General features: G+C 43.8%; 1 protein-coding gene across 4 annotated transcripts; it reads right to left on the bottom strand.

Moving 5' to 3' along the window:
• On the bottom strand, nt 1-24267 carry selenol (selenoprotein L). Of its 4 annotated transcripts, XR_015752981.1 has the most exons (9): nt 24108-24264; nt 19227-19305; nt 18409-18462; nt 16023-16068; nt 12784-12908; nt 11426-11540; nt 7735-7857; nt 2948-3085; nt 1-981 (listed from the first exon to the last, which is right to left on the bottom strand). XR_015752981.1 is itself a non-coding variant. In XM_087978971.1 (7 exons), the coding sequence occupies exons 1-6, from the start codon at nt 24253-24255 to the stop codon at nt 11468-11470; spliced, it is 525 nt and encodes a 174-aa protein (XP_087835097.1). In that variant the 5' UTR covers nt 24256-24266; the 3' UTR covers nt 1-981; nt 11426-11467. The 4 variants fall into 4 exon arrangements, 1 of the variants encoding a protein (XP_087835097.1); XR_015752983.1 differs by lacking the exon at nt 18409-18462 and having other exon boundaries at nt 24108-24267; XR_015752982.1 differs by lacking the exon at nt 7735-7857 and having other exon boundaries at nt 24108-24266.
• Between the last annotated feature and the right edge of the window lie 1099 nt (nt 24268-25366).

Here is a 25366-nt window from a genome sequence, read left to right as displayed (position 1 = left end):
TGGTTAGCACTTTGTGAATAAGTATTTATTGATTCACGTACAAAATATTTTAGGACCATCACAGAAGATATAATCTTTGACTTGCTGCAGCAAAGTGAATCAAGTCATAAAGTCAAGACGTATTCAACCTTTTAATATTGAATTGTTTCAATGCCAAGTTATCAATCACAGTGAGTGAACTTGTAAGTAGATGCCTCGTGTTTTAAAGAGTCATGCTGACCTGTTTTACAATTACATCAAGCAGTACCATTCAGACACCCTGAGTGATAGCACTGCCTTCATACACACAAAAGAAGCCAGGACCCTTTATACCAGCATTTTAGGGGCTGTTCACCACTTCCTGCACATCTTACTAAAAACACCAAATTCTTGACAATGATTTAATTTTTCAATGAACAGCAACCAAAGAAAAATACAATTAAACTTTCCAAGCCAGTTTTGCCAAAATGCTTGGCCCATCTCAATTCAGATACTGTGTTCAGGCCCACTCCAGTTTTTCTCAGTGTTCTGCTTAAAGGGACAGAAGATCATAATGAGCAAGTAATTCTTGACCCCAGTCAATTTTCCTCAAAGAACCATGAGGAAATTCTGACATGAATCAGCCCCAGTGAAATTGTCTGAAAATCAAATTACCACAATTTTCTCTAGGAAGTCAATGGATCACAACCACACCCCACCATCTCCCACTGCCAAATGCACCCCTGAACAAAACACAACCCTTGCTCCTTTAAGGCAGTCAAATCTATCACTAATTATTTGTCAGCCAAATAACTGTTGTCTTGAATTAATTAATTAAATAAAACTTAGGAGTGAAGAATCATGAAATCCCTCTCCAAGTAAAAATTTTCATGCTGTCCTACACGAGCAGCTTTATTGCATGGCAAGCAGTATTTCCGATATGTCAGGTCTGTCAGTTGGATTACTGCTGGGATGGAAGAAGATCACAGTCCCATTTTGATTCAAACCGAAGTCACCACCAAGCTGTTGGGAAGAAAAGTATATGAGATACTCCTTCAAATCTTGGGGGGGAGATTTGAATTAGCAAAGCCCAACCATCACTCAGACACCAGCGCATGTCAGGAAGAAAGTTCTGATGAAAAGTCAATGACCTCTGTTCCTCTATCCACACAGATGCTGCCTCACCTGCCAAATATTTTCAGAATTTTCTGGTTTTATTTTGGAAAGACTTTCTGTAACTCTGTACTGTCAAAGGTATGTTGTCTTTCAAGTGATGTGTTAATTCAAGGCTTCAGCTAGCGGCTTGGGTGGATGTTAAAGATCCCATGGCTACTTCGTTCCTACCTTGAAGAACAGAAAGTTTTCCCTGGTGACCAGGTCAATATTTATCCCTCAACTCACATCACAGTAGTTGAGCTATAGGGCTGAATAGTCTGGGGCTGTTTTCCCTGGAGTGTCGGAGGCTGAGGAGTGACCTTATAGAGGTTTATAAAATCATGAGGGGCATAGATAGGGCAAATAGACAAAGTCTTTTCCCTGAGTTGTGGGAGTCCAGAACTAGAGGGCATGGGTTTAGGGTGAGAGGGGAAAAATTTAAAAGGGACCTAAGGGGCAACTTTTTCACGCAGAGGGTGGTGAGTGTATGGAATGATCTGCCAGAGGAAGTGGTGGAGGCTGGTACAATTACAACATTTAAAAGGCATCTGGATGGGTATATAAATAGAAAGGCTTTAGAGGGATATAGGCCAAGTGCTGGCAATGGGACTAGATTAATTTAAGATACCTGATCAGCATGGATGAGTTGAGCAGAAGCATCCGTTCCCTTGCTGTACATCTCTATGACTATGAATCTATATTAAATTATCTTTATTTGCTGTTTGTGGGAGCTTGCAGGATGTAAATGGCTGCCGGTTTCCTACATTATGACAGTAACTACATTTAATAAAATCTTGCTTGACTGCCAAATGATGAGATATCTGGCATCTGTGAAAAGTGCTACATAAAGAAATGTTAACTTTGATAGCATCTTTCATGATTTCAGGACGACTCAAAGCACTTCATAAAAAAATAATTTCAAATCTGGTTACCAATACCTTAGCTAGTGGGAACTTCTTCTCTTTCCTTAATCTATCATAACCCACTTATCATTTGGGCCTCTAAATCATCAATGCATTTAACTGTTATACACAGGAGAAATTCAGTTAAAATACTAGAGATGACCTAGTGACAGATAAGAACTTAGGTAATAGACTAGGGAATAAAATAGATATCTATCGATTATGGCATGTTTTTAAAGTAAATTCTAAAAGAGAGTTTCATTTATATAGCACCATATACAATCACTGAGTGTCCTAAAGCATCTCCAGTCAAACATGTCATTTTTGAACTGTGTTCACTCCAACGTAATGTAAGAAATGCAGCTGGCAATTTGAGCACTGCAAGGTCCAACAAACAACAATATGGTAATAACAGAATAATCTGATTGAGAAATCTGATTGAGAAATAACTATAAGCCAGAGCTTTGGAATAAGTCTCCTGTTCTTCTTCAAATACTGTGGTGGGACCTTTCATGGTTGGCTTTGGCTGAACACCTCATTTGGAAGGTGGCACCTCCAAAAATGTAGCACTCTTCCCGATTCGTACCAGGTTTGTCATCCCATGCTCGCGCTGGAGCAGAACTTGATCAGGTGACCGTGTTCCCAACTGGGCCAAGTGTGACACTTTCATTCACAGCAAAGGACTGGGAACATTAGAAAATTCATATATGTTGTATCTTTTCTCACTCCATTTTCAATTATTACAACTCCAGCTGATCACATGCAGCAGCAAAGGAAGAAGGAACAACCAGCAAAATCTTGGCAAAAGGCTAGGGTTTGCGATGCTTTATTTTGGAAATGCCTGTTCAGAGTTGTTCAAAATTATGCCAAGTATCAAGGATGTCAGTACATAATTTTTATTTGGCTATTTAATTTGGGTGTGCATAACTGACCTGGTGAGGATCATCCACAATGTTTTCCATTTTCCGTGGTAAGGAGCGACTGCATGCTATTTGTTCGGCGTAGTAAGTAAGTACGCTGACATTCCAGACCTTTTCAACGGATGCTCCCAAACCAAGTGCATGGTACAACTTTAAAAGAAACAGGTGAGATTTAAGTGTTACTGGAACTCTGCAGACCATGATGGGCGTGAAGTTTCACCCCAGACTGTGGCCTTGCACTTTCCATAAATCTGAAGGTCTCTTAATCTTCTAAATCTCCGACATAACTGTGCTTCTTCTTTTTTAACCTGGGGCATCTTGGATTCTCATCACTTCACACTGATAGCCACGCCCTCAGCTATTTAGATTTTTCGCTCTGGAATTTCCCCTCTCTAAACCTCTCTGTATCTCTCTCACTATAAGATGCTGGTCATAATCTGCCTCTTGGGCACAGCTTTCAGTCACCCGCTGTAAAATCTTCTTACTTATGAGCTCAATGTCAAATTTTGCTTGAAGGTGGAGCATTTGAGGCCTTTTTACATTCAAAGGTGCTATGAAAATGAAATCTGTCGCCATCGTTTTTCTCTTCCTACCTGGGTTATCAGGCAAGTTCTTATATTAGGAAGGTGAACACTTTCCTTCAAACCTGGCAGTTCTCAATCAGTCCCCAGATAACGGTTTTAATTCTTGCCCTCTCAAGAATCCAGAATTAATTTGAATCCAGCAAGATCAGGTATGATCCAAGGGGAAAATATCCCAAATTAGTGGCAGTTTAGTAATCTTGAGACGCATGTAAAATTTTTTTTGTTCTATGTAGATCTTTGGAGAGCAGCCTCCAGGTGATAGCCCAACTGGAGTATACCAATCTCCATAGTTCTTTCTTTTAACCTAGACCTTTGGCTCTAGTGAAGGGGTTCTGGAAGGCAGAGAGCCATAATCCTGTCGTGATCAAGTCATACAGCACAGGAGGCCATTTGGTCCATCATACCTCAAAGTCAAAACGTGGGAAAAGTACAGCAGCATCTGAGGAGCAGGAGAGTCGACGTTTCAGCCCTTCATCAGGAATGTCTGAAACGTCAACTCTCCTGCTCCTCAGATGCTGCCTGACCGGCTGTGCTTTTTCAGCTCCACACATTTTGACTCTGATCTCCAGGATCCGCAGTCCTCACTTTCTCCTGCTCTCTCCTCAAAGCCTTGCAAATGTTCCATTTTTTTTACATATTTAACTAACTCTCTTTCCAATTTAATACGGAATCGGTTTCCACCACAGTTTCAGGCACTCTGTGAAAAACATTCTTATCTTGCACCTGGTTCCTTTACCTAAATTACATTAAACCCATGTTCCTCTTATTCCCAAAACCCCCAAGCATTGGAAGCAACATCCTATAACCATTCCTGATTGAAGCCACCTCTATTATATATTCTCCTCCCCTTAAGGCCAGTCAACCTGCCAGCTCAAACCTGCAGAACCTTGCAGCATGTCTAGGCACCTCAGAACTTTGTGAAGGTAAATGGTGCAATCGCCTGTGGAACTGTTTGAGCTGCTTTTGTTGTGAGACAAGGCAGGGTGAGCACTGAAGATAGACAAACTGAAACAACAGCCATGGACAGATTTAGACACAAGGACTCAAATTTTAAAATGAGGTGGTTATTGGACTAGGAGTCAATGTGAGTCAGTGAACACATATTGGTGGCTGAGCGAAGCTTGGTGTGAGTTAGGATAAGGGCGGGTACTTTTTGGATGAGCTTCAGTTTGTGGAAGGTATAAGGATATCATAAGGAATCACAAGACATCATAGGAACAGTTGAGACTGTAGGTGTGAGGGTTTCCGCAGCCAAAGAGGTGGGACAGGGAGGGATGATGTTACACAAGCAGTGTCCTTGGTGGCCTTAGCAACGAAGCAGATATGGAGTTGCAAGTTTCACTCAGGGTCCAATAGGGCACCATAAAAGGTTGAACAGTTATGTTGTGTGGAAATGCAGTAGTCATAGAAACCAATTAGAACTAGACAGGAGTAAACCTAGTCTAGAAAGTTATCTCTCTTTCACATAGTCATAGAATCAGAGTCATACAGCATGGAAACAGACCCTTCTGTCCAACTCATCCACGCCAACCAGACATCCCAATCTGACCCAGTCCCATTTGCCAACATTTGCTCCATATCCCTTGAACCCCTTCCTTTTCATATAACCATCCAGATGCCTTTTAAATATTGTAAATGCAACCACCTCCACCATACACGATTAAATAAGTGATAATGAGTAATGTTAGCAAATTTGCTGATGACACAAAGCTTGGTGGCAGGGTGAAATGGGAGGAAGATGTTATGAGAATACAGAATGACTTGGATAGGCTAGGTGAGTGGATGAATGCATGGCAGATGCAGTTTAATCTGGATAAATGTGTGGTTATCCACTTTGGTGGCAAGAACAGGAAGGCAGATTACTATCTAAATGGAGTCAAGTTAGGTAAAGGGGAAGTACAACGAGATCTAGGTGTTCTTGTACATTAGTCAACGAAAGCAAGCATGCAGGTACAGCAGGCAGTGAAGAAAGCTAAAGGCATGCTGGCCTTCATAACAAGAGGAATTGAGTATACGAGCAAAGAGGTCCTTCTGCAGTTGTAACGGGCCCTGGGAAACTGCACCTGGAGTATTGTGTGCAGTTTTGGTCTCCAAATTTGAGGAAGGACATTCTGGCTATTGAGGGAGTGCAGCGTAGGTTCACGAGGTCAATTCCTGGAATGGCAGGACTATCATATGTTGAAAGACTGGAGCGCCTGGGTTTGTATACACTTGATTTTTAGAAGGATGAGAGGGAATCTGATTGAGACATACAAGATTATTAAAGGATTGGACACTCTGGATGCAGGAAGCATGTTTCCGCTGAGGGGTGAGTCCAGAACCAGAGGACACAGTTTAAAAATAAGGGGTAGGCCATTTAGAACAGAGTTGAGGAGAAACTTCTTCACCCAGAGAACGGTGGACATATGGAATGCTCTGCCCCAGAAGGCAGTGGAGGCCAAGTCTCTGGATGCTTTCAAGAAAGAGATGGATAGAGCTCTTAAAAGGTAGTGGAATCAAGGGCTATGGGGATAAGGCAGGAACAGGATACTGATTGTGGATGATCAGCCACGATCATAATGAAAGGTGGTGTAGCTAGAAGGGCCGAATGGCGTACTCCTGCATCTATTGTCTATAAAACAGGTAAAATGAAGCATCTCAGCACAGGAGATAGAAAGAGGAGAGAAAAGGAAAGAGAGACTGATGGGGAGAAACAAAAACACAAAACAAAAAACGGGAGAGATGAAAGTGGAGAACGAAAAGTTGTAGAGGAAAAAAATGAAGCGGGTGTGAGAAAAGAATCATAGAATCCCTACAGTGTAGAAACAGGTTATTCAGCCCATTGAGTCCACACTGACTCTCCAAACAGCAACCCACCCAGACGCAGTCCATTTCTCTATCCTTGTAATGCTGCATTTCCCATGGCTAATCCACCTAGCCTACAAAACTCAGGACACTATGGGCAATTGGGATGGTCAATTCACCTGACCTGCACATCTTTGGACTGTGGGAACAAACTGGAGCACCCAAAGGAAACCCACACAGTCATAGGGAGAATGTGCAAACTCCACACAGACAGTCGCCCCAGAGTGGAATCGAACCAGAGTCTCTGGCGCTGTGAGGCAGCAGTGCTAACCACTGAGCCACCATGCCACCCAGCTCAGCAGGTCTGGCAGTATCTGTGAAGAGAAAGCAAAGTCAACGTTTTGGGGGTGGTGCCCCTTCATCAGATCCTTCTGCTTTCCAGACACTGCCGGACCTACTGAGTTTCTCCAGCTAATTCTGTTTTTGTTTCAAATTCCCAGTATCAGCAGTTCTTTGATTCTTGTAAGAAAAGATGCTCAAGTCTGCAAGAGAAAAACAGATCTGCTACAAACTTTCAGCTTCATTGTTTAAAAAAGCCTCCACCTGAAGCAAATTCTCGAAAACATATTTCAACTTAATACCAAACATAAAGTTAGTACAAGGTCAAAGTAGTACAGAGATTACAGATGAGAGACAAACATGTAGAATTAATCACCAATAGGATATGAAGGTAATAAGCAGGAATGAAGGATTTCTGATATGTGAATATTTAACAGAGGTGTTAAAAACAATGTTTGGCTAGTATAGATGGGAGGTGGGTGGGTGAGGATTGTTTCCACCGGCAGAAAGATCAGTATCCAGATGACACTGATGTTACATAACTTCTAAATGAGCTGGGGATGTAGGAGAATTGTATTTTTACACAGTGGGTTATTATAATCTGGAAAACACTGCTTAAAAGGATGGTTGAAGCAAACTCAAAGAAGACTTTTAAAACGCAATTGAATTGGTAAATTTACAGAGCTACTTAAAGAGTAGGGAGAGTGGAATTATTTGGGTAGCTCAGGTAAACAACTGCTCCAGGTACAATGGGCCAGCAACTCACCGAGGCTTCTTCAATACACCTTTCAAACCTGTGACTCTATCACTCGGGCAAGGACAGTAGATACATGGGAACACCACCGCTTACACAGTCCCCTCCAAGTCTCTCACTGCCCTGACATAGAAATTTACCTTCGTTCCTTCAAAATCCTGGAATGTCCCTGTACCCAGATCACAGGGATTTCTCAAGCACAGATGATCAATGAACACCAGCCCAGAAATGATAACTAATTTTAAAAAATAGAATGGCCCCCTTGAGTACAATAAAATGCTATCACATCTCCTGGGATTGCTGTGTTTACATGGGAAACTGTGAGAAGTGTGAAATACCTGGCGACTGGGATCCAACAACATGTCATAGGAACACTTAGTCTCCTGAAGCCACTGGAGTGCACCTTCACGGCAACCAAACGAGATCACCAAAACTTTCAGTGGCACAGCATCCAGACTGCTCTGTGCCAAACATAACAAAAACCAACAATTAACAGAGCTTCCCAATTAATAACAGCTTGCATTTATGTAGCACCTCAGAATGCTATCAACAATGTTGCTTTAAATTTTCTTTGTTATGTGGGGCCTGTTCATTGCACTGTGCAGCGTGATCCTAGTTTAGCAAAACATTGGTCATCAGACAAAACTCCAAGTCACTTGAGGAGATATTGGGACAGAAAGGCTTGAGCTAAAGAGGTACCTCATAGAGGCAGCAAAGTTTAAAGAGGGAATCCAAAGCAAAGGGCCAAAGACGCAGTCACCAAAGGTGAGGCAGCAGAAATTAGACATTGTCAGCTATGAAGGCTCCTGGCCCTGTAATGCCCCGATATATAAATCTTCATTCACATTTTTAAATCTCACCATTGCCTTAGGTCTCTTCATCTCTGTAACTTCCTTGAATTTCCCAACCATCTACCAAATTTTGACAGCTCACTATCTGGACTTGCCTCTGAATTACAGAATTGTTATGGTGTAGAGAAGAGGCCATTTGGCCCATTGTTTCTGCACTAGATCTCTGAATGAACATTCTCACTTAGTACTATTCTCCTGCCTTTTCCTCATAACCCTGAATATTGTTTCAATTTATATATCATACTTTTGAATGCCATAATTGATCTTGCCTCCAAAATCCTGCAAGAGGAAAACAGAACTGCTACAAACTTTCAGCTTCATTTGATTAAAAAAAGCTTCTGTCTGAAACAAATTCTCAAAAACGTATTTCAGCTTAATACCAAACATAAAATTAGTACAAGTTCAAAGTAGTATCGAGATTACAGGTGAGAGACAAACATCCTTCAGGTAGTGTGTTCCATACCTGAACCATGTATTGTTTGGTAAGATTTTCTCACATCACATTTGCTTCTTTTACAACCTGAACCTCTCATTCTCAATCCTTTAATGAGAGGGAACATTTTCTCCCTATTTTCTCTGCTCAGTTCCCTCATCATTTTGATAAAAATCACAATCACTGTATCATAAATTCCAGTTCAAGTCTGCTTGAGATCTCCAACACAAAAAAACCAAGGCTGGCTCACTGGTGCAGTACAGTCCTTCACTGTTAGGACAGAAAATAGGAGCAGGAGTGTGCCATTCGGCCCTTTGAAATAATCTGCTATTCTATGGAGTGCCATCTAAACTAAGGCCCCATCTGCCCGTTTGGGTACAAGTAAAAGATTCAATGGCATTATTTTGTCAACCAGGAGAGTTTTCCCTGGTGATTTAGTCAATACTTATCGCACGATCAACAACACTGAAACAGACTGTCTGGTTATTATCACATTGCTGTTTGTAAGACTTTGCTGTGAGAATATTAGCTGCTGTGTTACCTCATTAAAATGACAAAACTTCAAAGAGTACTTTAATAAAACAAAGAACTACAGATGCTGAGATCTGAAACTAAAACAGAAATTGCTGGTGATATTCAGCAAATCTGGCAGCATCTGTGGAAGAAAAACAGAGTTAACGTTTCAAATTCAGTGACCCTTCATCAAAACAATGCATCCCTAATTTTAATCGCCATGATTGGTGGCCATGTCTTAAGCTGTCTAGACATGAAGTCATGAAATTCCTTCCTTAAAGTCACTACTTCTTCCTTATCCGCTAAAACCTACTTCCTGATTCAGCTTTTGGTCATGTGTCCTAACTTCTAAAGTGGCTCAATGTCAACTTATATCTATGATGTGACTTGGACAATGAAAGTGATGTATAAATCCAGGTGGATGTTTGTCTACACATTTATACTGATACAAATGAGTCATTTTTTTTCTTATACCAGCAAATTAAAATGGACATTAAAAATACTGTACAATGTTGAAAGTGTGGTGCTGGAAAGGCACAGCTGGTCAGGCAGCATCCAAGGAGCAGGAGAATTGATGTTTCAGGCATAAGCCCTTCATCAGGAATGAGACTTGTGGGCCGGGGGCTGAGAGATAAATGGGAGGGGGCTGGGGGGAGAAGGGGGCTGGGGGGAGGGGAGGGTGGGAGGGAAGGTAACTGGGAATGTGATAGGTAGATGAAGATGGGAGCGTAAGTGATAGGTAGATGAGGGTGGAGCAGATAGGTGGGAAGGAAGATGGACAGGTAGGACTGGTCAAGAAGGCGGTGCTGAATTGGAGGCATGGGACTGGGATAAGGTTGGGGGAGGGGAACTGAGTAAATTGCTGAAATCTATATTGATCCCATATGGTTGCAAGGTCACAAAGCGGAAGATGAAGCATTCTTCCTCCAGGCATCAGGTGGTTAGGGTTTGGCGATGGAGGAGGCCCAGGACCTGCATGTGAAGTGGGAGGGGGTGTTAAGTGTTCAGCCATGGGACAATGGGGTCAGTTGGTGCGGGTGCCCAAGAGATGTTCTCTGAAACAACCCAATGTTGGCATCCTGTCTCCCCAATGTAGAGGAGACCGCATTGGGTGCAATAGCTACAGTGGATTACAATATATGCATGTTCCTTAAAATACAATGTTATTACCATCACTGAATCCCCCACAGGCAGTATCCTGGAGGTTAGCATTTTCCAGAAACTGAACTAGACTGGCAATATAAATACAGTGGCTTCAAAGTAGATCAGAGGCTAGGAATACTGCAGCAGGTAACTCACCTCCTGACTTCCGAAGTCTGTCCATCGTCAACAAGGCACAAGTCAGGGGTGTGATGAAATACTCACTACTTGCCTGGATGAGTACAGCTCCAACAATACTCAAACAGCTTGACACCATCTTGGACAAAGCAGCCTGCTTGTCTGGCATTTCATCTTTCATCTTCAACATTCATTCCCTTCACTGACGCACAGAGCAGCAGTGCAGACTATGTACAAGATGTACTGCAGCAGTTCACCATATCATAGAAATCATTGTCCAAACCCATGAGCTTTTCTATCTAGAAGGTCAGGACAGCAGATACATGGGAACACCACTACCCTGGAAATTCCCTTCCCAGCCATCCACCATCCTGACTTGGAAATATATTGAAAAATATGTTCCTTCACAGGTTGCTGGGTCAGTTCCCACTCTTTAACTACCATGTTGTCCCTACTGCAGTGGTTCAAAATGGCAGCTCACCACCACCTTGTCCAGAGCAATTGGTGGTAGGCAATAAATATTGTCCTAACCAGCAATGCTCACATCCCAGGAAAGAATAAATGAATTCCCATATTGTTGGAAAACCTGATATCTTGCACTCTGAAGGTAAACAAGGGGAATTGGAGGAGTGACTTTAATTGTATGTGCTCTCATAATAATCTGAAATAATTAAACATTGAATCAGAAATGTTGAAAATGAATGTTTTGGAGATCACTCAAGAAAGGGAAATCCATCACTTGTGTGCACTATTTATTCAGACATCTTCAGTATTGGCCAACACCAGTTAGCGGGGGGATGAAGCTAGTAAGGTAAGTGTACCACAACCAGGTGCAAATTGTTCACCTCTGCTCAAAATGACCAAAGTTAGCACTTAATACAGTTTGTATTATTTGTCCCATTTTAAAGAACTGCTCATTTTCATGTGGATACTCTCAAGAGGTGGAGATTGTACCTGATTCTTCTGAAGCTGTGCCAAATGGTCACGTCATGGTAATCAGGCAAAATGTCTAAGCAAGACCAGCAGCAGCTTCTTCCGATGCTGGAGGATCTCCTCAAATCGAACTTCTCTAAAATGGAAACCAAAAATGAGGAGAAGCCAGGTTAAAACACTGAGCTTCTACTTACTGCACACTCTTCCTCAGAAAGAATAGGAATTCAGGGATGAAAGGAATTTCCCAAAGGCGATGCAGGGACATGAAGAGACGGAATCTACTTGGAAAGTTGGAGAGGAAGAGTTGGATTTTAATGGCTGTGAAACTTAAATTGATGAACTTTGATGGAAAATTATTTTTGAAAAAAAAAGTTATCTTTGATAGGAATGGATCAACGTCAGAACTAGCTTTCCCATTCCTGATGTAAGTTACTTGCTAGGATATTCCAAAGAGTTAAAAGACAAACACATTACTGTGGGTCTGGAGTCATATGCAGGCCAGACTAGGAAATGGCAGATTTCCTTTCTAAAGGACATCAAGAAGTTCCAGATGGATTTTTACAACAATCAATAAAGTTTTATAGTCAAAAATCAAACATCACCATATTCTAGTCCAACAGGTTTATTTGAAATCATAAGCTTTTGGAGTGGTTCTCCTTTACCTGACGAAGGGGAAGTGATTTCAAATAAACCTGTTGGACGAGAACCTGGTGTCATGCGACTTCTGACCTTGACCATCCCAGTCCAACATTGTGCCTCTACATCAATAAAGTTTTACGGTTACCATTACCAAAGTTAGTTTTCAATTCCAGATTTTAATAAAATTTCAACTCCACCAATTGCCTTGATGGGATTTGAACCCATTTCCCCCTCTTAGTGTAGGCCTCTTAATTATCAGTACAGTGACATTCCAACAATACCTATCTCCCACAATCTATTAAAGGCTCCCCAATGGCCTTTCTTCAATCCTGACTGTGCTTATGTTTTTATAAAAGTCTGGATCTTTTTTAGGCGAGCAGCCATTGCATTTTTAATTTATTAAAACGGGTGCATTTTCAAAGGAATTATTAGGTGGTTAATTGGCAATTTTTAATTGCTACCTATTTTATAAACAAAAACAGGTATGTTTTCAATGTATTATTAGGTGGTTAATTGGCAATTTTTAATTGCTACCTATTTAATTTACGAAAACAGGTGCGTTTTCAAAGGAATTATTAGGTGGATAATTGGTCATTTTTAATTGCTACTTATTTAATTTACTAAAACAGATGTGTTTTGAATGGATGGTGGTTAATTAGCAATTTTTCCTATCACACATGTGGAAAGAATTTTCCAGGATTTTTTTCCATCGTGTGCCCAGAGTTAGAATGAGCCCTTACCTTCCACTTCTCACATCAGTGAATGCCATGTGCATAGGAACTTGTGTTCCCAATTTCAGCTGGGTATGTAAACAGTTGGTCTTTAATCTGGCATCCACCTCACTCAGGAAGTTGTTCCATTCCAGCTAGGATCAACAGAGACATAATAGGTACCAGTTAGTGTGACAAGAATCAATCCAGTCCCCTGTGCTGATCCAAGCTCATGAATGTCATTGGACCATAAATGGCTTGGATATATGTAAACTCCTGGAATATCCTATAAATTCCAATATCCATAATGTAGAGGTGTCAGTGTTGGACTAGGTCAAAAATCACACAACACCAGGTTATAAGTCAACAGATCAACATCCTCCAAGGCAGATTTTGGGATATGCAATAACGCAGAGTCATCTCTGATAGAATGTTATTACCCATGAGGATGACCTCAACTTGGATCTTGGGTTCATGTCACACTACAGGTGACCCCACCACACTATACACTCACACACGCACACTCTCTCACACAAACACACTGACACACAGTCTTTATCTTAAAGACACACTCTGTCTCACATACATTCACATGTATACACTCTCATCCGCACATGCTCCCTCACATTCTCTCTCAAGCACACAGTCACACGCACACACATATACTCCCTCACACACACACACACACACACATAAATCTATGGGATGAATTTGCACTTGCATATTTGTATTTGCAGATACATGCTATTTTGTTCAAAAGCACCCAATTTGTAGACAGTCAATCTATGTGGCATTTTATAAATTCCTACTTTGGAAATAAAACTAGTCTGACTCCAGGTTAAGATACAAGACGTCATACCTAAAATGCATTGTCTGACCTGAGATGTCACCTCTTTTATTCCGATAAAACCTTAAGTTATCGCAGGGCAGTGACTTGAAAGAAATTCTGGGATTTGCATATTACTCAATCGAAACCTGCACCTCCATTCTAACTGATTAAAGATTTAACAGCCATCTTGAGTGTGTTCAATTCATTTGCATCAATCGTATGATCATTTGATCTTTTATTTATACATTCTGTGTTGAGGTTGCCCTTTCTCACTAGCACCTGAAGGAGGGAGGCTCTGAAAGCATGTGTTTTCAAGTAAACCTATCAGACTATAACCTGGTGTCGTGTGATTTTTGACGAATTCCAATATCACAAGGGCTGCAGGTCATGGAGAGGACCAATACCATCTGCACATCTGACAACGAGGGAATTGCAATAATGCCAGCTTTGCTAATAGTGCCCAAATCCCAGAACAAACATGCCATCAATAAAAGAACGTATCCATACAGATACTCTAATTTGATGACTGTGCAAAAGCAAGAAATTAAAAGGACTAACTAACTTACTCCATGTGAATTAGCCATTTACATTACAAAGGTTCCACTTCAAATGTATTTCATTGACTACAAAATGCTTCATGATGTGAAAGATGTTATATAAATTTAAGTTCTTTCATTCTTCTTGAGGTTCTAGGTGGCTAATTCTTCTAATTGGGTTTACTTATCATCAGCAAGTCTCGATGGTTGTAGGGTGCATTACAGGTTGAATCAGTGGATGTTTGGACTACTACAGAGATTGTGATGATCACAGTGACCTAGACAGGACTGAGTTTTGAATATTTCTGCATATAAAGTCTGCAGGATAAATAGAAAAGGAAGGAAAGGGGGGGGGGGGGTTGGGTGGTTGTTTTGATTAACAAGAAGATTTCCATTCTGTAGACAAAAGATGGCCCACATGAGTAAGGTAAAACCTATTTGGCTCAAGCTAAGGAAAAGCAAGCTGTAATTACATTGCTTGGTGTAAGCCTTCAGGTCACTCACTAGTGTGAATGATGTAGAGGAACAAATTTACAGGGAAATAACAGAAATGTGGAAAAATTATAGAGGATTTATAATAAGGGACTTTAAACATAGCATCATATATAGAGTCATAGAAATGTACAGCACGGAAACACACTCTTTGGTCCAACTCATTCACGCTGGCCAGATATCCTAATTAAATCTATCCCACTCACCAGCATTTGGCCCATACCCCTCTAAACCCTTCCTATTCATATACCCATCCAGATGCCTTGTAAATGTAATTGTATCAGTCTCCACCACTTCATCTGGCAACTCATTCCATCTTAATATTGATGGGGACAGCAGTAGTGTAATGGGCAGAGAGAGGCAGAAGTTTCTAGAGTGTGTTCAGAAGAATGTTCTGTAATCCAATGAGAAAAGAGAAATTTCTATACCTCAGTCTTGGGAATGAGGGAGGTCAAGTGTCAATAGCAGAACATTTAGCCAAAAGTGATCATTGTATCAAAAGGTTTAGGTTGGCTCAAGAAAAGGGCAAGGAACAATCTAAATTAAGGCTAATCAACTGGAGAGAAATCTACATTAATAAGATAAGAAAGGATCTATCCTGTATCAATTGGAAACAAAAGATTATCAGGCACTGTAACTGAATGATTAAAGTTAAACTTTACCTTTAAAGATGTTACAGTTCAGGCACAGTCACGGTGAAAGGGGAAAAGATGAGGTAAACAAATTCAGAGCTCTATGGATGACAAAATAGGTAGAGATTGAGGTGAAGAAAAAGTAGATAATACAACTGAGAACCAGGCTGATTATAGAAGGTTCAGAGACAACTTGGGACAGTAAATAAGAGAAGCAAAGAGATGGCATAAGAAGAGACCAGCAGTAAACATAAAAAGGAATCCCAAAGTCTTGAAGAAGCAAATAAATAGTTAAGAAAGGTGAATGAAAGACGAGTGGGGCCAATTAGAGAAGAAATAAGGGAATTTATGCGCCAAAACAGTGTATATAGCTGAGGCATTAAATCAATACTCTGCATCTGTTTTTTACCAAGTAAGAAGATGCTATGCAGGTCATGGTGAAAGAGAAGGTATTTCAGACACTGGAAGGGATTAAAATTGAAAAGGAGATATTGGATAGGGTGCTTCCACCTGAAGTTAGCAAGGCACCAAGATTGGATAAGATACATTCAAGGACATTGGGGGAAGCGAGCATGGAAATGGGGGAAGCGAGCATGGAAATTATGGAAGCACTGCTATTTTCAGACTTTCTCAGACTCAGGGAAGGATCTAGAGGACTGGAGAATAGCAATTATTACGCCCCGGTTCAAACAAGGAAAGTCTGAATGGCTTTAATAATGACAATGTTCAAAATAATAACTGTGCATTAGTCGATACATAGAAAGCTTAAAATCATATTACCTCAAATTGCATCAAATCTTCCACATGATCCCGAACAGAAGCTGAGCTGTCATTTACAAAATAAATAGATAGTTATAGATAGGTGGTGCCCAATATATTGCTTTACTCACAACCACCAAACCCTTCCCAATTCACCCTGCATGGTTTATACACTTCTGAGGATAGAAGATTAAAGTCCAATTGATTTGACTTTAGAAGGATTAAGGATTTTTAAATATTAGAAGGATTTAGGTATTGAGGAACTATTCCCTTTCATAAGAGAGTACAGAACAAAGGTCATAAATCTTAAAATTTAGTGCTAGGCTATTCAGGCATTAATATCAAAATGCACTGCTCCAAATATAAGGGAGGGAGAATTTGTAAATATTTCCTCTTGTCTCCATTCCAAAAATGCTTTTAAAGCCAGGGGCTGCAGACATTATCAATTATAGAGTCATAGAGGTGTACAGCATGGAAACAGACCATTCGGTCCAACCCATCCATGCCGACCAGATATCCCAACCCAATCTAGTCCCACTTGCAGCACCCGGCCCATATCCCTCCAAACCCTTCCTATTCATATACCCATCCAAATGCCTCTTAAAAGTTGCAATTGTACCAGCCTCCACCACATCCTCTGGCAGCTCATTCCATACACGTACTACCCTCTGCATGAAAAAGCTGTCCCATACATCTCTTTTATATCTTTCCCCTCTCACCCTAAACCTATGCCCTCTAGTTCTAGACTCCCTGACCCCAGGAAAAAGACTTTGCCTATTTATTCTATCCATGCCCCTCATAATTTTGTAAACCTCTCTAAGGTCACCCCTCAGCCTCCGATGCTCCAGGGAAAACAGCCCCAGCCTGTTCACCATCTCCCTGTAGCTCAGATCCTCCAATCCTGGCAACATCCTTGTAAATCTTTTCTGAACCCTTTCACGTTTCACAACATCTTTCCGATAGGAAGGAGACCAGAATTGCACGCAATATTCCAATAGTGGCCTAACCCATGTCCTGTACAGCCGCAACATGACCTCCCAACTCCTGTACTCAATACTCTGACCAATAAAGGAAAGCATACCAAATGCCTTCTTCACTATCCTATTTACCTGTGACTCCACTTTCAAGGAGCTATGAACCTGCACTCCAAGGTCTCTTTGTACAGAAACACTCCCTAGGACCTTACCATTAAGTGTATAAGTCCTGCTAAGATTTGCTTTCCCAAAATGCAGCACCTCGCATTTATGTGAATTAAACTCCATCTGCCACTTCTCAGCCCATTGGCCCATCTGGTCCAGATCCTGTTGTAATCTGAGGTAACCCTCTTCGTTGTCCACTACACCTCCAATTTTGGTGTCATCTGAAAACTTACTAACTGTACCTCTTATGCTCGCATCTATATCATTTATGTATATGACAAAAAGTAGAGGATCCAGCAACAATCCTTGTGGGACTCCACTGGTCACAGGCTTCCAGTCTGAAAAACAACCCTCCACCACCACCCTTTGTCTTTGTTCAATCTTATTCAGCAAATGTATTAATGGCTACAGAAATAAAGTGAGCAAATAGATAATGTTGTAGAATAGAGAGACCTAGAGGTTCAGGTACATAATTCTTTGAAGTTTGCATCACATGTGGACAGAGTGCTCAAGAAGGCATTAAGCATGCTTGCCTTCATTGCTCAGAACATTGTGTATCGAAGTTGGGATGTCATATTGAGGTTATACAAGACATTATGAGGCTTCTTCTGGAGTACTGTGCCTAGTTTTGATCACCCTGTCTTAGAAAGATATTCTTAAATTGGAGAGGGTTCAGAAAAGATTTACCAGCACATTGCCGGAAAGAGAGAGTTTGAGTTATAAGATGAGACTGGATAGTATCAGACTTTTGTCACTGGAGCATCAGAGGTTGTGGAGTGACCTCATGAGAAGGATAGATAAGGTGAATGGCAAGTGTCTTTTCCCTAAATTGAGGGATTTCAAGACCAAGTTGCATACTGAGGTGAAAGGAGAAAGATTTAAAAAAAGACATGAGGGGCAATTATTTTTATAGAGAGTGGTTCATGTGTGGAATGAACATCCAGAGGATGCAGGTACAGTTACGTTTAAAAGATATTTGGATAAGTTCATGAATAAATGTTTGGAGGGATATGGGCCAAGCACAGGCGGGTGGGGTTAGTTTAGTTTGGGATTATGATCGGTATAGACTGGTTGGTCCGAAGAATCTGTTTCCATGTTATATGACTCTATGACTCTTAACACACAGACTACCCATGATCTTGCGAATGACAGAACAGGCTCAAAGGACTGAATAGCCTCCTCCAGTTCCAATGATTTCTCCACCCATCAGAGAATCAACATAAACCCACACATTGTTTCAGCACCTTACATTCTCTCAGAACACTCACTGATAAAATGTCTCCCACAGGTCTTCAGCCTCACTTCTCTTGTGCACATGCAAACTTTAGTGAGGAAGAAAATATTCTTTGGTTAGTTTTAAAAGAAAAAATTGAAGAGTTTGATTTTTTTTGTTGAGATATACATTAAGCTGACACCCATGACAAATTGTATGTATCAGTCCTGTGTCAGTGAGGAGCACTCTTGCCTTGGAGTCAGAAGGTTGAGTGTTCAGGTCCCATACGTATCACTTGGGCTGACAATCCTACTGCAGTACAGGCCATTCTGCTATAATGTGGGTTTTGTTAGCATGAATTTGCTGTAATGCAATTGATAAATTAGGGACACTGTTTATAAAGCGCAAACTTTTAAAACGTGTGTTGACATGTAATGCGATTACATTGCCAACACTTTAAGTGCTGTTTTTAAAGCGCAAATGTTTATTATGTGGGGTTGTACAAGAACGCTACCATTGCATTAGAAAAGAACAACCTGTAATAGGGGAATCTAACACTAATCAGAGGTGACACCCTTTGTTCCCTAGGAACAGTGGGGAAGTTCACCTTCGAGTTTTGGGCGATATTTATCCCTTGACCACCATCATTAAAACTGACCATCTGATCATTGGGACTTTTCTACATTGAAATCAGCTGCCATATTCCCTATACTATTGTAGTTCAAAAAGGACATCATTGGCCACAAACATTTTGGGGCATCCTGAGGTCATGTCAGGCACTGCGATATCAATACAGATTCTTCATGCTGATGACCAACATGTAAAAATCATCAAATGTTCAGTCAGTCTGAAGCAACTGGTCCCATTGCTTACCTTTTGAGAAAGTTTACGTACAAGTGAATCATTCCAGCCATGCGTCCTATCTTCCGAGAAACAAACTCTTGCAACACTTCTGAAAAATTAAAAAAACAGGCAAAGGAAGACGTTATTCGATAAATTCAGGGGAATGTGGGAAACTGAAGTGGGTTAAAGGGGATTAAGATTATACATGGTTGGTGCAGGGCACAACTAGGCAGGCAAGGAATGTTTACCTTGACTGTCTCTGGTGAAGTGGTTCCAAAACATGTCAAGGTTTAATCTTAAGAGAAATCAGCAGAATAGTAAAAACATATGTGGGCAATCTTTGGACCCAACTCTTGCCTCCCGCCCCCCCCCCAAACTTAATACACTGGTTGCACAGGGTAAATATTTCACTCTCTCAGAAACTGCAGGCTCTTTGCCAACACAAATTTCAGCCTTCAGTTAGTCCACCCCAGTTTCGTCTGCATTATAAGTTGAGGTAGAGTCAGAAGGTGATGATATGGACAGTGGGTAGGAGCAATGGGGTGGGGACAGAGGATGGAAAACAGAATCGCAAAATTGTGATGGTGCAAGAGGCCATTCAGTCCAGCGTGCCTACACCAGGTCTATTATCTAGTGCCAATCTCCTGGCTTTTCTCTTTATCTCAGCACACACATTTCTATCCAAATAATCATCCATGGCCTTTTTGAATGCCTCAAATGAACTTTCTACCACATATCCTAAATACTTGCTGAGTGAAAAATCTTTTCCTCACTTCCTCCTTTTCTTTTACACACCACTGTTGTTCATGCTTTTGACACTTCATATTTAATTTAAGCATTAACAACATTATCCAAGTGCTCTTGTCAGTGAGGTGGATGAAAATACACAGAATTCAGCTTATGGTTAAACTCAATTTTACATTTCCCAAATTCCCACAATATCCATTCTATCTAATTTTATCTGTCTGAGAAAGGATATTACCCGCAAAAATCTATATGTCTGAGCTGGACCGAAGGAATTTTCTTCCTCTTCGATGCAGGAATGGCTCTCTTCCTTGAAGTTGGGTCTTGCAGGTGGATCTTTTCCCTCTTTCTCTTCCCCTTCTGGGCCAGGTCAGGTCTTCGCTGTATCTTCACTATGGGCCTGACTTCCAGGTATGTATGTTTTTATCACCCCTTGCACTGGGCCTTCCAGAATGTTCTGTGGCCTTTGATCAAATCATCCAATGGAATTGAGCCAACACCCATCACGTTGCCATGCCAGGAGGTATAAAATGCACATACTAAGGCAGTCAAGGTGCCAGAACATCTGACACTGCTCCCATACACAATCCTCAGGCTGGATGTAACTAGTTACCCTTGAACATCTTTAACATTGGTTTCCATGTTCTCTGCAGCCAATAGCTGCTGGCTGCTGTTAATTTAATTTGGCAAATTTTCTAACAGGCCTGATTTTTCTGGCTGTGGGTCAATTTAGAATTGTCCAATTCTGGGATTTGGGCACTTGACCACACTGCTTTCAATCTATGCCCTCCCGCCCTTTCTTTTACAAGCAGGAACACTTTCCCCCTATCTACTCTATCCAGTCTGCCCCTGATTTTGAAAACTATCAGATCTCTTCCCACCCTTCTTTTCTCTAAGGACAGCACTCCCAACTTCGAAAACTATCTCCTGGAATCATTCTTATGAATTGTTCTGCACTCTCTCTACACATGCACATCTTTATTATTATGCACAATACTCCGAATGAGGTTTATCAAATATCTTGTACAGTTGTTGGGGTTGGAGTTGGGGTTGGGGTTGGGGGTGGGGGTGACAGGGAATAGGAAGGCTGGGGTGTCTGGGGCGATCAGGGGTGGGGAAGGCTGGGGTCTGCGGAAGGCTGGGTTGGGGTGAGGAGGCTGGGTTGGGGAAGGCTGGTGTAGAGGGAGGGGGGAAGGCTGGGGTAGGGGTAGGGGGCAGGGATGAGGAAGGCTGGGTTGGGGAGGGGATGGTATAGGGAAGGCAGGGTTGGGGGGTAAGGTTGGGGGGAGGAAGGCTGGGTTGGGGGGGGGGGAGGCTGGGTTGGGGGGAGGGGTCAGGAATTAAGAAGGTTGGGTTGGGGGGAGGGTGCAGAGATGAAGAAGGTTGGGTTGGGGGGTAGGGATGAAGAAGTTTGGGTTGGGGGGTAGGGATGAAGAAGGTTGGGTTTGGAGGTCAGGGATGGGGAAGGCTGGGTTTAGGGGGGAGGGGGCAGGGATGGGGAAGGCTGGGTTTAGGGGAGGGGGCAGGGATGGGGAAGGCTGGGTATAGGGGGGAGAGGGGAGGAGGCTGGGATGAGGAAGGCTGGGTAGGGGGCAGGGATAGGGAAGGCTCGGTTTAGGGGGGGTGAAGGGATGGGGAAGGCTGGGTTTAGGGGAGGGGGCAGGGATGGGGAAGGCTGGGTTTGGGGGGGGGAAGGGATGGGGAAGGCTGGGTTTAGGGGAGGGGGCAGGGATGGGAAAGGCTGGGTTTAGGGGAGGGGGCAGGGATGGGAAAGGCTGGGTTTAGGGGGAGGGGTGAGGGGGCTGGGTTTAGGAAGGCTGGGTAGGGGGCAGGGATAGGGAAGGCCGGGTTTAGGGGGGAGGGGGCAGGGATGGAGAAGGCTGGGTTTAGGGGGGAGGGGGCAGGGATGGAGAAGGCTGGGTTGTGGGATAGCGGGCAGGGATGGGGAAGGCTGGGTTGTGGGGTAGGGGGCAGGGATGGGAAAGGCTGGGTTGGGGGGTGGTGGCAGGGATAGGGAAGACTGGGTTGGGGAGAGGGAGCTATTAAGGAGAAGTCTGGGTTGGGGGTGTGGGCAAGAATGGGGAAGGCTGGGACGGAGGGGTTAGTTGGTGGTGGATGGGAACATCTGCGGGGAGGGGAAGGTCTAACAAGGGGTGGATAATTCATGATGGGGGGTGGCTGGGGGTGGGGGGGGGGAGGTCTGTGGGGCAGGGGACAGTCTGGGGAAGGGGAAACGTCTGGAGGAGGTTATGTTCTGGGGGAGGGGACAGTCTGATAGAGGCTGAGTTTTGAGGGATGGGGAGAGTTTTGGGTTTGGCTGTGTTTTGGAGGGGGACAGTTTTGAGAGGCTGGGTTTTGGGGGATGGGGACAGTCTATGAGAGGCTGGATTTTGGGGGAGAGGGGCAGTCTGTGAGAGGTTGGGTTTTGGGAGAGGGGTGGGTCTGAGAGACATTGGGTTTTGGGGGATGGGGACAGTCTGGGGAAGGGTGATCTTTGGGCAATGGGGACAGTGGATTTTGGGGGCTGGGGACAGTGGATTTTGGGGGGTGGGGACAGTATGGGAAGGCTCGGATTTGGAGTGTGGGTCAGTTCGGGAAGGCTCGGTTTTGGGGAGGGGGACAGTCTGGGTTTGGGGGATGGGAACAGTCTGGGGGAGGCTGGGTTTTGGGGCGAGGGGACAATTTGAGGGAGTTTGATTTCGGGGAGTGGGACAGTCTGGAAGATGCGGGACTTTAAGGGAGGGGGAGTCTAGAAGAGGCGGGGTTTGCGGAGGGGGGTCTGGGAGAAGCAGGGTTTTGGGGGTGGGGGGCAGCGTGGAGAGGCTGGGTTTTGAGGGATGGGGACAGTCTGGGATAGGCTGGATTTTGGGGGAGAGGGACAGTCTGGGTTTTGGGGGAGAGGGACAGTCTGGGAGAGGCTGGGTTTTGGGAGAGGGGGCAGTCTGGGAAAGGCTGGGTTTTGGGAGGGGGGGCAGTCTGGGAAAGGCTGGGTTTTGGGAGAGGGGGAAATCTGGGAGAGTGTGGGTGTTGGGAGGGGGGCAGTCTGGGAGAGGGTGGGTTTTGGGGGAGGGGGACGGTCTGGGAAAGGCTGGGTTTTGTGAGAGGGGGCAGTCTGGGAAAGGCTGGGTTTTGGGAGAGGGGGGCAGTGGGAGAGGGTGGGTTTTGTGGGAGGGGGACGTTCTGGGAAAGGCTGGGTTTTGGGAGAGGGGGGCAGTCTGGGAAAGGCTGGGTTTGGAGGGGGACAGTCTGGAAGAGGTGGGGGTTTTGGGGGAGGGGGAAGAGGTAGGGGTTTGGAGGGAGGGGGAAGAGGTGGGGGTTTTGGGAGAGGGGGAAGAGGCTGGGTTTTGGGGGTGTGTGAAGAGGCTGGGATTTGGGGGAGGGGGAAGAGGCTGGGATATGGGGAGGGGAAGAGGCTGGGATATGGGGAGGGGGAGAGGCTGGGACTTGGGGGAGGGGGTGAGGTTGGGATTTGGGGAGGGGGAGGAGGAGAATCTGAGTTTTGGGGAGGGGGAAGAGGCTGGGTTTTGGGGGAGGGGGAAGAGGCTGGGTTTTGGGGGAGGGGGAAGAGGCTGGGACTTGGGGGAGGGGGTGAGGTTGGGATTTGGGGGAGGGGGAGAATCTGGGTTTTGGAGGAGGGGGAAGAGGCTGGGTTTTGGGGGAGGGGGAAGAGGCTGGCATTTGGGGAGGGGGAGAGGCTAGGACTTGGGGGAGGGGGTGAGGTTGGGTTTTGGGGGAGGGGGAGAATCTGGGTTTTGGGGGAGGGGGAAGAGGCTGGGTTTTGGGGGAGGGGGAAGAGGCTGGGATTTGGGGGAGGGGGAAGAGGCTGGGATTTGGGGGAGGGGAAGTGGCTGGGATTTGGGGGAGGGGGTGAGGTTGGGATTTGGGGGAGGAGGAGAGGTTGGGATTTGGGGGAGGGGGAGAAGCTGGGATTTGGGGAGGGGGTGAGGTTGGGATTTGGGGAGGGGGAGAGGTTGGGATTTGGGGGAGGGGGTGAGGTTGGGATTTGGGGGAGGAGGAGAGGTTGGGATTTGGGGGAGGGGGAGAAGCTGGGATTTGGGGGAGGGGGTGAGGTTGGGATTTGGGGGAGGGGTAAGCACGGTGCCTGCAGACTCTGCCGAGTGTAACGTGAAGTACCAAGGGTCCCATGCTCCAACCCCGGTCTCTCACCGAGAGCTGCTGCTCCTCCTCCTCCGCAACTGTCCGCCTTGGCCCCGGCCAGGATCGCCCTGCCGGCCCGGGACAGCTCGCTCAGGGCCCGCAGCAGCTGCTCTTCCGCGGTGCCCGGCTCCAGCTCCGGCTCCAGCTCCATCTCCATCAGTGCCAGGCTGCACCTTTCTCTGGGAGAGGAGGCGGGATCTGTTTCTCTGTAACTTTATTCACTCTGTTTCCCTCCTGGTGGCAGTTAAGTGTATAATGTTGGTTCCGCTTTATTTCCCCTCCCCCTTTTCCTGCAAGTTTATTTTCTGTTACATTTTCTGTTACAGCCCAGATGAGACAACCCCCTGCTTTTTGGGGGTTGGTCCAATGCAGTGGTCGAGGGGTTGATCCCCAGGTCAAAGCTTGCTTGCTTTGTGATGCTGGGAAGGATAAATCGAATTGAACATAGAGGTCCATTCGGGCCATCGAATCTGTACCAGCATCTTGAATATTTAACATCAACAGGGGATGATGCGGTTTTCAAAGGTGCTATATCAATGCAGATGTTTACTGGCTGTACTTTCCTAGTTCTATTTTGGTCGAGTATTCCTTTTCAGAAGTTCTGTTAAGATCCTCATCTCCTTCAAGTTCTGTTGCCAGTTACCTTCCTTATCTGGTGCCTGATACTACAATAGTGAGATTGCGGGGATATTTTATTCTCACTCAAAAGATACATTATTCATAAAATTTGTAAGAAAAAAAGTAACGAAAGCATTTCAATTTGAATCTTTTGGAATGTGTGAAATGAGATGGATTACAAGACTAAAGCAGTTTGCAGTCTAGTGTCAAGGTCAGCGTTTGGCAGTAGTATAGTAGTCTTGAGTTCTCACTCCACTTAGTGCTGTTCTGGCCAACTGATAAACACTACCAAACGATGTTTACTGTAGACATTTCCCAAAATGTGTGATGTAATAAATTTTTGTCCTGTAAGACTGGTAATAATTGCCATGTTATAATAATTAGTTGAAAATGCAAGTTTAGAGAATTACTGTGGTGAGTAAATTCCTACCAATTAGTTTTCGGTTTAAATGTGAATTGAATAGTACCCTGTCGAGATCAACATTGCTAGATATTTCTATTTCCACTAAGCATACTTAAATTCTCATTGCCATTCCATGGCATAATTTTTGTTATTACTTAAAATGTTCCAAATATCTAAGATTTGATTGACAGTTCTGTCAAAGTATAGTTAAGATATTTCAGTTAAGTCCTTGCACGCTGAATGACAA

Source organism: Chiloscyllium plagiosum, unplaced genomic scaffold, assembly GCF_037043375.1.
Source record: "Chiloscyllium plagiosum isolate Xiang-an unplaced genomic scaffold, Cpla_swu_hap1 HiC_scaffold_3, whole genome shotgun sequence".
NCBI lineage: Eukaryota > Metazoa > Chordata > Chondrichthyes > Orectolobiformes > Hemiscylliidae > Chiloscyllium > Chiloscyllium plagiosum.
The sequence above is the reverse complement of the archived record's forward strand: the minus strand, read 5'-3'. Positions and strand labels throughout refer to the sequence as shown.

Coding starts and splice junctions, on each gene's coding strand:
- selenol (XM_087978971.1), bottom strand. CDS start 24,255: ATGGAGATGGAGCTGGAGCCGGAGCTGGAGCCGGGCACCGCGGAAGAG. Junction 12,909..16,022: donor AAGATTTGATGCAATTTGAG/GTAATATGATTT, acceptor TGTTGATCCTAG/CTGGAATGGAACAACTTCCT. Junction 11,541..12,783: donor ACTGATGTGAGAAGTGGAAG/GTAAGGGCTCAT, acceptor TTTCCATTTTAG/AGAAGTTCGATTTGAGGAGA.